Genomic DNA, 15,429 nt, shown 5'->3' with positions numbered 1-15,429 from the left:
TTCACGGGCGTAAATCCAGCCGCGGCAGGGGCAGCGCTGAGCGCGGGACGGCGCGTGCTCGCCCGCCCTACCCAGTGCGGAGGAAAGCCCGGACCAAAGCCGCGGGCCTGGGCTTGCTGGCTTGCGCCTTCCCTGGGGCCGTGCCAAAGGTCCCCTCAGGCACAGGAACCTGCTGCAGTTGCTGCCTCCTCGATGGCCCCGCTGGAGGAAGCGCTGGGCAGCGAGGTCGCCAGCTGCTCCCGCGTTCGCGGGGATGTTTTCCCAGGAGCGTGAAGCTGCAGCTCTGCAGCTGGTTTTTCTTTCTGACTTGTCTTTCGCTGGCTGCTTGCGGATGCCTCAGGTGTCCTGCTGGCGCGCGTGGACACACTTCCCATGCTTGAGGAGAAGGAGGGAGAGCTGAAAGGTGGTGAGACTTGAAAGTCCTGCGGACATGTCCCTGCACGCGCTCTATTTTGGGGTAATGTTTTACTAGTCTCAGTCCCTCAGTAAAGTTAAAAGTCCTCAAGACTGAAATGAGTTTACAGTCATTTCCCGGCATGTCAACATCTCCAGCAAGCTGAGATATATTAATAATCTCTCTGCTATGTGCGAATAGTCTCACGTTGCTTTGGCACTCGGGGTAATGCTGCATTAGAAATTCTTTGCAACGGCTGCTGTAAACATTTAGTTTATAATTTATTGGTTGCAGGACGAGTGCCAAGGGGTCTCGCGGGTGTTGCAGGCCGTCGCTCGTGGCCTGGCTCCCCGGCCCGTCGCCGTGCCGCGCTGCCTCTGGGAGGGGGCTGAGGAGGGGCGGCGCGGGGCGGCGAGCGCGCCGGGGCCGCGGGGCGGAGCGGAGCGCGGGGCCGGCGCCGCTCCCGCGCCGACGCAGCCCGGCGTTGCGCCGCTTCGGGGGGACGCGAGCGACCTTCGGAAGAGCTCTGCTGGTGGTTATGCTGCTGGTTATTTTTAAACCAGGCGCTGGAGCAGCGCGAGGCCGGGCTCAGCGGGGCTGCGGGTAACGGCCGCTCTTCGGAGCGAGCCGTGCGTCGCCCCCGGCGCAGCGCCCGCGCGCCCGACCCCTCGGCGCTGCCGGGGGCCCGGGGCTCGCGCGCTGGCGGCGGAGGGAGGAGAGGAGCCCCGAGCCCGCCGGCGTCCTCGCCTCGTCCGCAGCTGCAGACGGGTTTCGCGCCGCGGCCGGGCGCCGCGGCCCGGCCTCCCCCGCCGCCGGCCCTCGTCTTGGGCCGTATCGGGACCTTCGCTCCGGGCCCGGGGCAGAGCCGGCCCGGGGCAGCGCCAGCGAAACGCCTCGGGGTTTTGCCACTGCAGCCGCGGCTGCGGCGCGAGCACGACGGCTGCCGGCACGCCGCCGTACTCCGTCGCCTGCGGGAGTGAACGGAGGCGATTTCGAAGCCGTGCGCGGGGTTTGCAGGAAGGCGGTGGTGGGGCTGGTCCCCGCCGTCTCCCCCTGCCTTTCCTCCCTTCGCAGGTTTAATTCTGCGCCAGGTTGCTCCTTTGGTCCCTATCTGCTTTCATTTTGCTAGGGTTTTCTTTGGATCGGAATAAAAGGGCAGCGCTCCATGTGAAATGCTAATCTTAAAATACTGCTTTGCATTTATATGTCTTTTCTAGCGTTAGTGCTTATCGCTGGGCCAGCGCTTCCCGCGCACGGTGCTCTGCTCTCACACGCAGCTTCTCATCCCGCAATCTCCGAGCGCTTTGCAGGCTTCCTCCGAGGCCGCTGCCACGCGCGGTGGCCCCGGCGGGGCCCCGCGTCCCCCCAGCGCCGAGGCCGCGGCGGTGCCAACGGGCCTCACTCCCGGCGAGCGCTGCCCCTGGGGCTGCCGTGCGCGGCGCTGGGACGTGGCTCAGAGGGGCCCCTTTCCGCCAGCCTCCTGCTGCAAAACGCCATTTCCAACCAAAAACGCTTGGGGCCGAAGCCCTGAGCCCCCCCGGGCTGCTGGCCATGCAACCCTCGTATCTGCTTGCTCGGAGGATTTGCAGGAGATCTTTAACGGGAAGACGAGCCCCCAGCGGCTCTGGCGTCGTCCTGGCTGCAGCTTTCCGGAGCTGCTCTCGCAGCTGCGCTGAGCCGGGCACCCCGGCACCCCAGGGCGTGAGAAAGCCTCGGGTCGTGCGTTAGAAGTGAAAAATGGAGCTTTTATTCAGTGCTTGCATAGTTAATTCATGTCAGCGTGACGTCCCGGTCTCTGCGGCTCGGTATTTGCGAAGACGGGAACGGTGCGAGAAGCGAGCGCCCGGCGCGGCCTCTGCGGCGGGGTGCGTGCACGTGCGCTTCTGGAGCTGCAGACAGGCGGAGGCCGCGGGCGGGCGGTGGACCAGGACCGGGACCGGGACCGGGACCGGGACCGCGCGCGGGCACCGCGGCCGGCGCGAGCGAAGGCTGCGTGGCGCGGCCCGTGCCGGGGAGGGTGGTCTCGCTCCTGTGCGCTTTGCAAAGCCGGACGGCTGCCGCAGGGAGGGGGGAGCGGACGAGCGCCGGACTGCGGGAGGAGGAGGAGGAGGAGGAAGGCTCCCTGGGGGCGGCCCCGGGGCCCCTCTCTGCCGGCCGGTGCCCGCCGGCGGGGGGCCGGGGCCGCCCCTCACTTGGGCAGCGGGGCGACGATGACGTTGCGGTAGCCCTTCACCCCCGTCAGCTTGTCGCTCTCGAAATCCACCACGAGCTTGTGCAGGCCGGGCTGGCTCGGCACCAGCTGCACCCGCGCCGCGGCGTCGGCGCCGGGTGCCACGGGCTCCTGCCTGCGGGAAGCGGCGGGTGAGCGGGGCGCCCGCGCCCCGGCCCCCTCCCCGCGGCAGGGGAAGCACTTACAGGTGCTGGAGCTGCCGGCCCTCGGTGAGGCCGGTGCCCTCCACGGCGAAGGTGCAGCCGTTGAGCTCGGTGCCCAGCGGGTTGCTCACGGTGAGCTCGGCCACCAGCTTCCGCCCTTGCATCGGCTCCCCCAAAATCTGCGAGCAAAGGGGGTCGGACGCGCGGGGTCCCCGCGGGCGCCCGGCCTCAGCCCCCCGCGGGGACGAGCCTCACCCGGATCCGGATCTCGGGGTTCTGCACGTAGACGTTGCGGATGGCCAGCGCCACGTCTCCGCTGCTGTACTCGGTGAGGAGAGCCACCACCTTGATGAGGTTGTCCTGGGTGAGGTGGGCGCCGTACTGCTCGTAGAGGACACGCAGGGGCACCCGCTTCTCTGCGAGGCAAAGCGGTGCTCAGCCCACCTGGCACGCCGCAGCCTGTCTGGCATGCCGCTGCCCCCCATCCGGCACGCTGCGGCCCCCCGCTCGGCACGCTGCAGCTCGTCCGGCACACTGTGGCCCCCCGCTCGGCACACTGCAGCCTGTCTGGCACGCTGCAGCCCGTCCGGCACACTGTGGCCCCCCGCTCGGCACACTGCAGCCTGTCTGGCACGCTGCAGCCCGTCCGTCACACCGTGGCCCCCCGCTCGGCACGCTGCAGCCTGTCTGGCTCGCTGCAGCCCGTCTGGCACACCGTGGCCCCCTGCTCGGCACACTGCAGCCTGTCTGGCACGCTGCAGCCCGTCCGGCACACTGTGGCCCCCCGCTCGGCACGCTGCAGCCTGTCTGGCTCGCTGCAGCCCGTCTGGCACACCGTGGCCCCCTGCTCGGCACACTGCAGCCTGTCTGGCACGCTGCAGCCCGTCTGGCACACCGTGGCCCCCTGCTCGGCACACTGCAGCCTGTCTGGCACGCTGCAGCCCATCCGGCACGCCGCAGCCCCCCGCTCGACATGCTGCAGCCCATCTGGCATGCCGCGGCCCCCTGCTCAGCATGCTGCAGCTTGTCCGGCACGCCGCGGCTCCCCATCCGGCACGCCGCAGCCCATCCGGCACACTGCAGCCTGTCTGGCATGCCGCAGCCCATCCGGCACACCGCGGCCCCCCGCTCGGCACACTACCCCCCATCTGGCACGCTGCAGCCTGTCCGGCACGCCGCAGCCCCCCCCCCCCCCGGCACGCTGCAGCCCATCTGGCACGCCGCAGCCCATCCGGCACGCCGCAGCCCCCCGCTCGGCACGCTGCAGCCTGTCCGGCACGCCGCGGCCTCCTGCTCGGCACGCTGCAGCCTGTCCGGCACGCTGCGGCCCCCCATCCGGCACGCTGCCCCCCGTCTGGCGCGCCGCAGTCCCTCCATCCACCCCCCGGCTTCCCCCGGCGGTCGAGGGCGCTCCGGCCGCCCTGGGGCGCGGGTGCCCCGGCTCCTGCCGGCCGCAGCAGACGTGTGAGCCCCGTGGCCGGGGGGTTTCCTGCCCCCGCCCCGCTAGCGCGGCGCGGCTCGCCCTGCCCGGCGGCGCGGCGCGGCGCGGCGCGGACCCTCGGGAAGCTCGAGGCCCCAGGGGCCGCGGCCGCATCAGCCGGCAGCTGCCGGCAGGAGAGGGAGGCGCCCGGAGCGGCTGCGGCTGGCGGGCGGCCAGGCCTGGCCCGCTCCAGCGCGGAGTGCAAGAGGTTCTGTAAAGACTGCGGCGCGCCGAGCCCTCGCCCTGAGCTCTTGGATTTCTTTTCTCCTTTTTCCTTTTCTCCAAATTTCAGCTGGCAACAAAGGCGTTTAGATGAGGCAAGCTTGGTGCAGCGAGGTTAGGATAAGGTTAGTGTTTTAAAAGGTCCTCGCTGTATCTAAAGTGCTGGGTCACAGAGCTCGGTCAGGATGAGGACGGGGCGTACCAAAGCGGAACCGGATTTTTTCCTCAGCCGTTGAATAATTTCCTGCCTCGGGAGGGCAGGGAGGTTCGTTCTCCCCCATCCTCGGGCCTCGGACAGGCACGCGGTTAATCAGCCATCCCCCTCGGCTCGACGTCGGAAACGCCTGACCCAGCGCGCCCGTGCCAGCCCGGCGGCAGGGCCGTGCTGCGCGCGCGGAGCGAGGCCCGTCCCCGCGGGCAGCCGGCAGGCGCGAAGCCGCCGGGGCGCGTCCCACCTCCCTCCTCGGCGCTGAGAGCCGGCGACTTCGCTGTTGCTGCATCCGAGCAAACGGCGCGCGGCCCGACGCCGCATTTGCTCCGGGCCCCGTTGCGGGAGAGCAGGCTGGGCTTAGGTTAAGAGTTAGCCTGTTCCGGTACATCAGATACGTTAGTTTTCCGAGCCCTGAAGGGGCTGCAGAAAAATGGCATAAATCACAATGCAGTTTAATTACAGAGCAGCAACGCTAATCTGTAAGAAAAGCAAACCCAGGCTCACTGCTGCGCTGGGACCGCGGCAGGACAGCGCTGCGGCAGAAGTTAGCGGAGGATGGGAAAAGTCAGGCCCTTCCAAGGAGGAAACGCCGAGAACGTCGCGGCTGCTGTAAACAAGCCGACGAGCTAAACTCAGCGCGCTCCGGGTTCCCACCAGCCTGGGGCCTCCAGGAATTCCTCCCGGAGTCCCTGCCCGTGGGAAAACCCGGCCGCTCCTTCGGGAGCCGCGGGGCTCGCGCGGACGGACCTGCACCCGGCGGGGGAGAGCGGCGCCCGAGCGAAGGCGGGCGCCGGAGCGGGCGAGGGGCCGCGGCGTCGAGCAGCGCTCGCCCCGTGCTGGAAAAGCGAGGCAGCCCAAGGCGAAAGCGAAACTCATCCCTGCCCCGCCGGGGGGGGGGACTCGGCACCGCCCCCGCCCTCGGAGGGGTTCGGAGACGGCTCCTCTGCCAGCCGGGGACCCAGCGCCTCTTGCCGCTTGGTGCCCTGGAGCGAAGCCACGAGCTGGACTTGCCCGCTCCAAGCGCGGAGCGAACCCAGGCGGCGTTTCCTCGCGGAAACTCCCGGCGGGACGTCGCATCGGCCCCCGCGCTGCTCCCCCCCCGGCCTCCAGCGTGACTGCAGGACGTTTGCAAACGTGCCGAGCTGCCCGCCCGCCCCCCGGCTGGAGGGGCCTTTGCAGAGGCGCCGAGCCGCCCGCTCCCCTCTGCCCGCGCCCGGAGGGGCCTTTGCAGAGGCGCCGAGCCGCCCGCTCCCCTCTGCCCGCGGCCGGAGGGGCCTTTGCAGACGCCCCGAGCCGCCCGCTCCCCTCTGCCCGCGGCCGGAGGGGCCTTTGCAGACGCCCCGAGCCGCCCGCTCCCCTCTGCCCGCGGCCGGAGGGGCCTTTGCAGAGGCACCGAGCCGCCCGCTCCCCTCTGCCCGCGCCCGGAGGGGCCTTTGCAGAGGCGCCGAGCCGCCCGCTCCCCTCTGCCCGCGCCCGGAGGGGCCTTTGCAGAGGCGCCGAGCCGCCCGCTCCCCTCTGCCCCCGGCCGGAGGGGCCTTTGCAGACGCCCCGAGCTGCCCGCTCCCCTCTGCCCGCGGCCGGAGGGGCCTTTGCAGAGGCGCCGAGCCGCCCGCTCCCCTCTGCCCCCGGCCGGAGGGGCCTTTGCAGATGCCCCGAGCCGCCCGCTCCCCTCTGCCCGCGCCCGGAGGGGCCTTTGCAGAGGCGCCGAGCCGCCCGCTCCCCTCTGCCCGCGGCCGGAGGGGCCTTTGCAGAGGCGCCGAGCCGCCCGCTCCCCTCTGCCCGCGGCCGGAGGGGCCTTTGCAGAGGCGCCGAGCCGCCCGCTCCCCTCTGCCCGCGGCCGGAGGGGCCTTTGCAGAGGCGCCGAGCCGCCCGCTCCCCTCTGCCCGCGCCCGGAGGGGCCTTTGCAGAGGCGCCGAGCCGCCCGCTCCCCTCTGCCCGCGCCCGGAGGGGCCTTTGCAGAGGCGCCGAGCCGCCCGCTCCCCTCTGCCCGCGCCCGGAGGGGCCTTTGCAGAGGCGCCGAGCCGCCCGCTCCCCTCTGCCCCCGGCCGGAGGGGCCTTTGCAGAGGCGCCGAGCCGCCCGCTCCCCTCTGCCCCCGGCCGGAGGGGCCTTTGCAGAGGCGCCGAGCCGCCCGCTCCCGTCTGCCCCCGGCCGGAGGGGCCTTTGCAGAGGCGCCGAGCCGCCCGCTCCCCTCTGCCCGCGCCCGGAGGGGCCTTTGCAGAGGCGCCGAGCCGCCCGCTCCCCTCTGCCCGCGGCCGGAGGGGCCTTTGCAGAGGCGCCGAGCCGCCCGCTCCCCTCTGCCCGCGCCCGGAGGGGCCTTTGCAGAGGCGCCGAGCCGCCCGCTCCCCTCTGCCCGCGCCCGGAGGGGCCTTTGCAGAGGCGCCGAGCCGCCCGCTCCCCTCTGCCCCCGGCCGGAGGGGCCTTTGCAGAGGCGCCGAGCCGCCCGCTCCCCTCTGCCCGCGGCCGGAGGGGCCTTTGCAGAGGCGCCGAGCCGCCCGCTCCCCTCTGCCCGCGGCCGGAGGGGCCTTTGCAGAGGCGCCGAGCCGCCCGCTCCCCTCTGCCCCCGGCCGGAGGGGCCTTTGCAGATGCCCCGAGCCGCCCGCTCCCCTCTGCCCGCCGCCGCTCCTACCTGCGCGCGGCGCGAGCGCGACGTTCAGCAGGTCCTTCATGCCGCACTGGGGCCCCACGGCGCCGCTGTAGCTGGCGGTTCGGGCGCAGATCATGAGCCGGCAGAGCCGCTCCGCGTCCGTGTTGTTGTTGACGACGGCCAGGACGTCGAAGTCGCGGCCGTTGTTGGCGCCGTCCGACAGCTTAATCTTGAGGTGCAGCCCCTCGCCCTCGTCGGAGGACGAGCTCTTCTCGTGCTCGGCTTTGGCGAACACTTCTCGTTCCTCGTCGGAGCCTGCGGCGCGGGGGACGAGCGCCGTGGCCGGGCCGCGCTCCGGCTGCTCTTCCCCCGTCCCCCGAGGCCGCTCCGGCCGTCCCCGCTGGCGTTTCCAGCCCGCCCTCCCTGCCCGCGGCTCGACCTACCCTCCGGGTACTTGTAGGCGTGCGTTATGTCCTGCCTGCTGTCCCGGCCCACGCTCTTGGTGCTGATGTTCTTGCCCACGAAGGAGGAGTGCGTGCTCTTCTTCTCGGAGCCGTCCGGGGCTACCACCCAGTACACCACGTCGGCGTTGACCTCGGCGAAGACGAAGGGGATGTCGTACTTCACCTGCAGGTCTCCCTCCTTGACGGCTTTGACGGGAGCGGGCCCGCAGCAGTAAACGCCTGCGGGGCAGGACGCGGTGTCACGGCCGCGCGGCGGAGGCGCCGTGCCGTGCCGTGCTGTGCCGCGCCGTGCCGCGCCGCGCCGTGCTGTGCCGTGCCGCGCCGCGCCGCGCCGCACCGTCGCTCTTCTCCTGCGGGGTCGGGTCCAGCGCCTGCCAGCCGTCGTAGCCGGGCGCCAGGTCCGGGCGGCTCATCCACGACTCCACCCAGCAGTGGAAGTTCCTGCGGGGAGCGAGGGCTGGTGGCTGCCGCCGCCGCCGCCGCCCGCGCCGCCGGCACGATGCCGCCGCCGCCGCCGCTCACCAGATCGTGTCCTTGGAGCGCTTCTGCTCCTCGCCCGTCTCGCTGAGGTAGCGGTCGATGACCAGGTTGCCGTTGGTGTCGTGGGCAGAGTTGTAGTTGGTGACCACGCGGCTGGGGACGCCGAGGCACCGCAGCACTGCGGGGCGGCGGGGCGCCGTGAGCGCCGGGGGCCGCGGCGCTGCCGGGGCCGGCCGCGAGCTTCCGCCGCCCCCGCGAGATCCGCCCGCGTTTTCCGCGCTCTCCCGCTCCGAAAGCCCGGGCACGGGCACGGCGCGGGCGGAGGCTCTGCTTCGGGAAACCCGGGGGCGTCCTGCCGTCCCCCCGCCCCGGCGCGGCCCGCCGGGTTCCCGACGTCGCCGCGAACCATCCCGACCTTACGCCGCGTCGCCTCCCTCGCGCGGGGAATTCGCCCGCTCCTGCCGCCGGGCCCCTCGCCCTGGCAGGCGGCGGAGCTCGCTGCAAAGCGGCTTTTTATCGGCTCTTCCCCCGGCGGCTTCCCGAGAAGCTGGAGCAGCAGAGAGCTGGGCCGGCGGCCGCGGGAGCGCGGCGGGCGCCGCCGGCACGCGGGGCGGCCGGGCAGCGCCGCTTCTCACCCGTGCAGGCCACGGCCGCGAAGACCCAGCACTGGCCGTACTTGACCGGCTGGCAGCCGAGCTGCTTCCACCTCCGGAGGATGTCCACGCTGCCGATCCAGGCCATGGGGCTGGTGCCGTCCTCGTAGCTGTTGTCCCACCGCCCCGCCAGCACGCCGCGGTCCTCGTCGTTGCAGTTCACCATGGCGCTCACCACCCGGCCGACGTAGACCGGGTCGTTGCGGCGGGAGCAGTCGCGGTCCTGGTCCCGCAGGAACTTGGGGTTGGTGTCCAGCAGCTCGAGGCACACGGCCAAGACGTCGTCCTCAAACTGGCGCGGAAAACAGCGGCGTGAGGGGCGGCCGGGCCCCCGGCGCGGCCCCGGGGCGCGCTGCCGCCCGCGGCGGCTCTGCGGCGCCGGAGGGAACCCGCCTCCGGCGGGCCTGGACGGGCTGCACAGGGCTGCCCTGAGCCGAGACGCGGCTCCTCCGAGGGCCCGGGCACCCACCGTCGCCTCTGGGCACCCACGTCCTGTGGACCACCTGCATCCTGTGGGGCACCCACATTCCACGGGGCACCCACGGTCTCCTCTGGGCACCCACGTCCCATGCACCACCTGCGTCCCATGGACCACCTGCATCCCGTGGGGCACCCACACCCCGTGGGGCACCCACAGTCGCTTCTGGACACTGGCATCCCGTGGGGCACCCATGGTTGCCTCTGGGCACCCGCATCCCATGGGGCATCCACCCCCCATGGGGCACGCACAGTCACCTCTGGACACCCATGTCCCACGGACCACCCACACCCCGCGGGACACTTGCATCCCGTGGAGCACCCACAGTTGCCTCTGAGCACCTGCACCCAGTGGGGCACCCCCACCCCGTGGGGCACCCGTGCCCCGCCGGCTGCAGCCCTCGCAGCGCTCAGCTGCCGCGCAGCAGCACGTCACCGCAGCAGGGCCGCCCCGCGCTCCTGCAGGGATCGGGGGCCCCCACGGTCCACGCAAAACCATCGCCCACGGTTCCCCCGGTTGGAAGTCACCCTGCACCGATGGCAGCGGAAGCGCCCATGGGGCCGGGCGTGGGGCACCGCGCGCAACGGAGGGGTCCCGGGCGCCCCGGCGGGGCCGGGGGCCGCGGGGCCGTGGGGCCGGGGCCGCCCGCGCGTCACCTGGCCGAAGTTCCAGGGGGTGGTGGTGATGTAGTCGCGAGAGCCCTGGTAGATGAGCCCCTGCTGCGACAGCACGTACTCGCAGCGCTCGTCTTCGTCCCGGAGGAAGACCGTGTCCTCTGCGGGGAGAGCAAGAGCTATGGGGACAGCACGGGGACGGGGACGGGAGGGCAGCTCTGCCCCCGCCGCCCTCCCCGGCGGCACGGCCGCTGCTCCGGCGCTCGTCCCCCCGCCGCCTCCCCGGGCCCGCATGTCCCAGGCCACCGCAGCGATTCTGCATGAAGAAATTCGGTGGGAAACGAAGCAAGAGGAGCAAAGGGCCAGGACTGCTCCCATACGAAAAAGCTGTTGAAGAATTTGAACTCAGTTGGGTTTGACCTGATGCGGTATCTCGGAGGGCTTTTGTTTTTCTTTTTCGTTCTTTGCCTGTTTCTCCCTTGCATACTTCCCTGTTGTTTTATGGAGCTGGGTTTTCCCTGGGAGCGGAAACCTCCCGGGTCTGAGAAATGAATGCTGAGCGCCAGGAGCACCGGCTTGGAAGGCAGTTAAAGCCCTATTGCTCACAGAGGTTACTGCTCGAAAAATTGCCATTTACCGGAATCATTCTGGCAAAAAAAAAAAAAAAATCACATATACGTGTAGCTATATCCCCCCAGCGCCAGCGCTGAGCACAGGCCTGGCTGAGTGACGCTTCCTACAGCCCTTATCTCCACGGAGTCAGCACAAAGCGCCTGGGAGTCAGGAAATTCCTGGTTTGAGCAAACATCTGCCCTTGGACGGGGCCGCGCTCGCGGGGCCGGGCAGCGCCGGGGGGAGAGGGAGGACGAGCAGCCAGGCGGGGCCGCCCGGCCGGGAGCTGCACGAGGGCGCTTCGCCCCGCGCGTCCCGCAGCCCGGCGCCGCCAGGAGGGGACGATCCCGGCCGGGGGGGGGGACGGGAGCCGCGGGTGCTTCCAGCCTCGGCCGTGGGCAGGAGGGTCCCCAGGGAAGGTGCTCGCGGATCCCGGGACGGCAGAGGGGAGCCAGGCGGGGATTGCTGCCGAGAGCCGTGGCCAGCGCCGCGCTGGGGAGCCTCGTCCTGAGGTGCCCCGAGCTCGGAGCCGAGGTCTCACCAGGGTGCCAGGGGTTGAAGAGCAGCACGAAGTCGCCGATGCTGAAGCTGGTGCCCTTGTAGCCGGTGGTGGCCTCCAGCGTGAGGCTGTAGCGGCCGATGCGGGCGGTGGGCGGCGAGCACAGGGACAGGCACAGCGCGGCGCCCTGCTGCTCCTGCACCACCGCGCTCCAGCCCGACTCCTCGGGGAAGTCGCTCACGAGGAAGCGGGACTTGGTCCCCGAGGCCTCCGTGGGGCAGGGCCCTGCGAGCACGGGCACCGTCAGCATCGCCCCGCGGGGTCCCGGTGGCGCGGGCGCCCGGGGCTGCTTGGGGGCTCTCCCGGGATCCCCAGCCCGGCGCAGCCTCCATCTCCGCGGTGGGGCTGAGGGGCTGCGTGGCCCCGGCTGCAGCACTGCACGCACCCAGCCCCACGCCCACCAGCACGCAGCCCCACGCCCACCAGCACGCAGCCCCAGGGCGCCCACCTGCACGCAGCCCCGCGCCCACCTGCACACAGCCCCGCGCCCACCTGCACGCAGCCCTGGGGCACCCCAAGCACGCAGCCCCATGCCCACCTGCACGCAGCCCCACGCCCACCTGCACGCAGCCCTGGGGCGCCCCAAGCACTCAGCCCTGCACCCACCTGCACGCAGCCCCGGGGCACCCCAAGCACGCAGCCCTGCACCCACCAGCATGCAGCCCCGGGGCACCCCAGGCACGCAGCCCCGCGCCCACCTGCACGCAGCCCCGGGGTGCCCACCAGCACGCAGCCCCGCACCCACCTGCATGCAGCCCCACACCCACCAGCACGCAGCCCTGCACCCACCAGCACGCAGCCCCAGGGCGCCCCAGGCATGCAGCCCTGCACCCACCAGCACACAGCCCCGGGGTGCCCACCAGCACGCAGCCCCGCGCCCACCAGCACGCAGCCCTGGGGCACCCCAGGCACGCAGCCCCGCACCCACCAGCACGCAGCCCTGGGGCACCCCGAGCACGCAGCCCCGCACCCACCTGCACGCAGCCCTGGGGCACCCCGAGCACGCAGCCCCACACGCACCAGCACGCAGCCCCAGGGCGCCCCAAGCACGCAGCCCCGGGGCCTGGGGCCGCTGCGAGCTTCTCGTGTTTAGCGATTACATCAGCGGCCGCGGGGCCAGGCCAGGGCTGGAGGGAGCCCGTCCGCCCCCGCGGAGCGCGTGTCCCCGCCACCTGCACCGAGCCCGCTCCGGCCGCCGCTGCGGTGGGAGGGGGCCGAGGCGCCGCTCCCTGGGCCCTGGCCAGCCCATGGTGCGGGCGGGCGCCAGCCCAGTCACCAAAAATACCCGTGAGCTCATGAGCGTGACACAGCTTCTCCCCTGCCCTCCCGGCGGGGCTGAGCCCCGCGGCCGGCCCCGGCGCCCGGCTCTCCCCGCCGTGCCCTCCGCCTCCCGCCCTGCCGCCGCCGCCGGGGCCGGGCTCTCCGGCGCCTGCTCTGCTTTTGCGCCCAGCTGCTGCCCTCCCTCCGGCAGGAGCCGGCGCCTCTGCCCAGGGCGGCCGCGCTGCTGTGCTGCAAACGGGCCGATCCCGGGATTAGTAGCGCCCGGCATGCTGAGGGGGGAGCCGAGCCCAGGCACCGCGGGGCAGGTCCGTGCCGGCAGCGCGGTGGCTCCCGGCACTGCAAGAGCAGCGCGCTCTCGCAGTGCCAGTGCCGGGGACCGTGCTGGGGCGGGGGGACGGTGCCGCGCCGCCCCCGAGCCCCGCTTACCTGTCTGCACGTTGAAGGCGAGCTCGTGCACGCCCTCCTCGTAGCCGCGGCCGGCGAAGCGCAGCGTGAGGGCGAAGGGCTGTCCCCGGCGCACCACCAGCTGCCGGCAGCCCATGTCGGCGGTGCGGTGCGCCCGGCCGTTGCTCTCGCACTGCAGGTCGCATGCCTCCAGCACCAGCTCTGCAAAGGCAGCGGCGTCTCAGCCGGGCTTGGGGCAGCGGGTCCGGCCCGCTGGTGGCCGGGGGTCTCGCACCAGCGGGGCCACAGCCAAATGCTGCTCTGCTGCCCCAGCTCCATGCCATGGTCCCCAGGTCACCGCACTGCAGCCCGTGCAGGGATGGATGCCACACGCTGCCAGAGCCATGTCCACAGCTCACGGCATCCAGCTGGGCTCGGCACATGAGCAGAGCCCAGCGCTCAGCTCCGCTTCCAGGCCCCCGTGCCAGGCTCGCAGTGCATTTGGTCCTCCCCGCCCCCCCGGCGAGGAGCGTTTGCCAGCTCCGAGCAGGCCAGGGGCACTTTCCGTGCCTCCGTCAGGCCGAGCAGATGCTCCCCGGGCAGCTTTACTGCTCAGCAGCCGTGACCTACAGGAGCGGCCAACACGGAGGTGCGGACCCCTGGCCCGGGGTGCTCGTTCTGCCTGCTCCTGCCACCAGCCTGCGGGAGCAGCGCCGTGCACCCGCCATCAGGGGCTGCACTGCTGCACCCGCCGCCCCGGGCGCCGTGCTGGGGCAGCGCGGTGCAGTGCAGTGCATGGCAGGGCAGCGCCATCCCTCATTGTCCCAGGCCAGCGACCTGGGAATGCGCAGCAGTCAGATGGTTTCTTTGCCAGTGTAAGCAAAATTACTTAACGCAGGAGAGCACAGAACGAGCTCAGCGCTGGGCAGCAACCCGAGCGAGGCTGTGGGGCCCCATGGGCAGGCGCTGCTCCGCTCACCGCCCCAGAGTCGCTGCTGGCCCCGGGGGCTGCGGCTGCCTGGCCCTCCCAGCGCTGCTGCAGAGCCGGGGCACACTGTTCCCAGAGGAAAACCCGCGCGCCAGTCCCCAGAGGGGAGAGCAGCACGGGCTGCGGGAGGCGGCCAGTCTCGCCACCCCGGCTGGGCCTGCTTGCTCACCGGCGAGGCGAGGCCGGGCCGGCCGGGGGCCCCGGGGCACAGAGGGGCCCTGCCCCTGCCGCCCCCCACGCCGCGCTCGCCCCAGCCAGTCCAACCCTTGCTGCGGACAGCTGCAAACCTGCGTGGAGCTGCGGGCTCGGGGGCTGGCACTGTCTCGCCCAGCCCTGCCGCACGGACCACTGCCGATCGCTATCCTACACCAACATCCCATTTCTAGGGTTGTTTTAAGAGTTTTGGGGGCCTCTTCTCACCCTCACACAAGCTCTAAAAAGCCACACGCATTGGGGGATATAGGCCTGGGAGTGTTATTGCTGAGAGAGTTGCCAGAAAGTGTCTTAAAACGCAGGCGAGACCCTCTGTGCAGGCTCTTGGTTCAGCTGTCGGCACTGTCTTCCAGGGGAGTGCCGAGCGCTTTAAATAGCACAAAACTTCGTTGTGCAAACCCTGGTGCTGCTCCGGCGCACGGAGAGCAGTGCCGCTGCGGCGGGACAGCGCCAGCACAGCCTTCCACTGAGCAGCACATTTTTTCCCCGTTGCAACCCTGTCCTTTAATATCTCACATTTTCTATTACACTTCGCTTGGGTCGCCAGCGTGACAGCCCAGCTCCTGGGCCAGTTCCAGGGACACCGGGGAGCAGCGCAGCAGCAGCGGAGCCGCCCGGTGCGGACAGACGGACGGGCGGACGGACAGACGGGTGGGGGCCAGCACCGGTCTGCAGCCCCCCGGGACGAGGCCACCCCCCTCAAAACCTGCCGGGCATCTCCGGCCAGGCACCGCGGCGCCGTCTTACCTTCAGCCATGATGGGGGGCTCGGGGGGGCTCGGGGGCGGCGGGGCCGTGCGGGGTCGGCGGCTGCTGCCCTTCTCCCGGCTCCGCCGCTTATATAGGGGAGGTAGCGCAACCCCCTCCTCCCCCCCGGCCGGGGACGGCGGCGGGGAGAGAAAGGAAAAACACAGTTTCCAGGAAACTGAGCGGTTTGGGTCCCACCTATTTAAAACAACAACAACAACAAAAAAAAAGCGGCTCGGGGCTCGGCTGGGCGCGGGCGGCGGCAGGCGGTGCGCGGCCGCCCCGGCCCCGGCCCCCGCCGGGCTGCGGCTTTTAGCGCTCTGCAGTTAAAAAAAAGCCGGGGGGGAGGAGAGGGGGCTGAGCCGCCGGCGCGGAGGTGCCGGGCCGGAGGAACGCTGGCCATATAAAGTTTTCTCCATATAAAGTTTTCTTCCCTTATCTCCGTGCCCTTCTGGCACGGGCTGCGGCCGCCTCCGAGTGGCTGCGAGCAGGCGCCTTCCCGTAAACGGCCCCCGAGGGGATGCGGCGGCGCGGGGGGCTCGCCCGTCCCCGGAGGGGGGGGGTCGCCCCGTTTTCTGGGATGTCCCGAGTTCTGGGATTCGGGAGCGCCGCGGCACCTGCGCCGCCGCCCTCGCGCGGGACGAGGCGCCGCTTCCCGCGGGCCGCCCCGCTCCGCTCCGCGCCCGCGGCGC

At 71.6% G+C, this 15,429-nt stretch overlaps 1 protein-coding gene across 1 annotated transcript; it reads right to left on the bottom strand.

Annotated features, from left to right (window-relative positions):
• Positions 1-2,118: 2,118 nt before the first annotated feature.
• Positions 2,119-15,029, bottom strand: TGM2 (transglutaminase 2). The gene is made up of 12 exons (XM_062588870.1): positions 14,739-15,029; positions 12,833-13,012; positions 11,108-11,350; positions 9,997-10,115; positions 8,845-9,154; positions 8,252-8,387; positions 8,067-8,170; positions 7,709-7,948; positions 7,308-7,580; positions 3,023-3,183; positions 2,810-2,946; positions 2,119-2,739 (listed from the first exon to the last, which is right to left on the bottom strand). Exons 1-12 carry the CDS (start codon positions 14,746-14,748, stop codon positions 2,583-2,585), a joined length of 2,070 nt encoding a protein of 689 aa, XP_062444854.1. The 5' UTR covers positions 14,749-15,029; the 3' UTR covers positions 2,119-2,582.
• Positions 15,030-15,429: the final 400 nt, after the last annotated feature.

The sequence above is a fragment of the Rhea pennata genome, chromosome 16, assembly GCF_028389875.1.
Source record: "Rhea pennata isolate bPtePen1 chromosome 16, bPtePen1.pri, whole genome shotgun sequence".
Taxonomy (NCBI): Eukaryota; Metazoa; Chordata; class Aves; order Rheiformes; family Rheidae; genus Rhea; species Rhea pennata.
The sequence above is the reverse complement of the archived record's forward strand: the minus strand, read 5'-3'. Positions and strand labels throughout refer to the sequence as shown.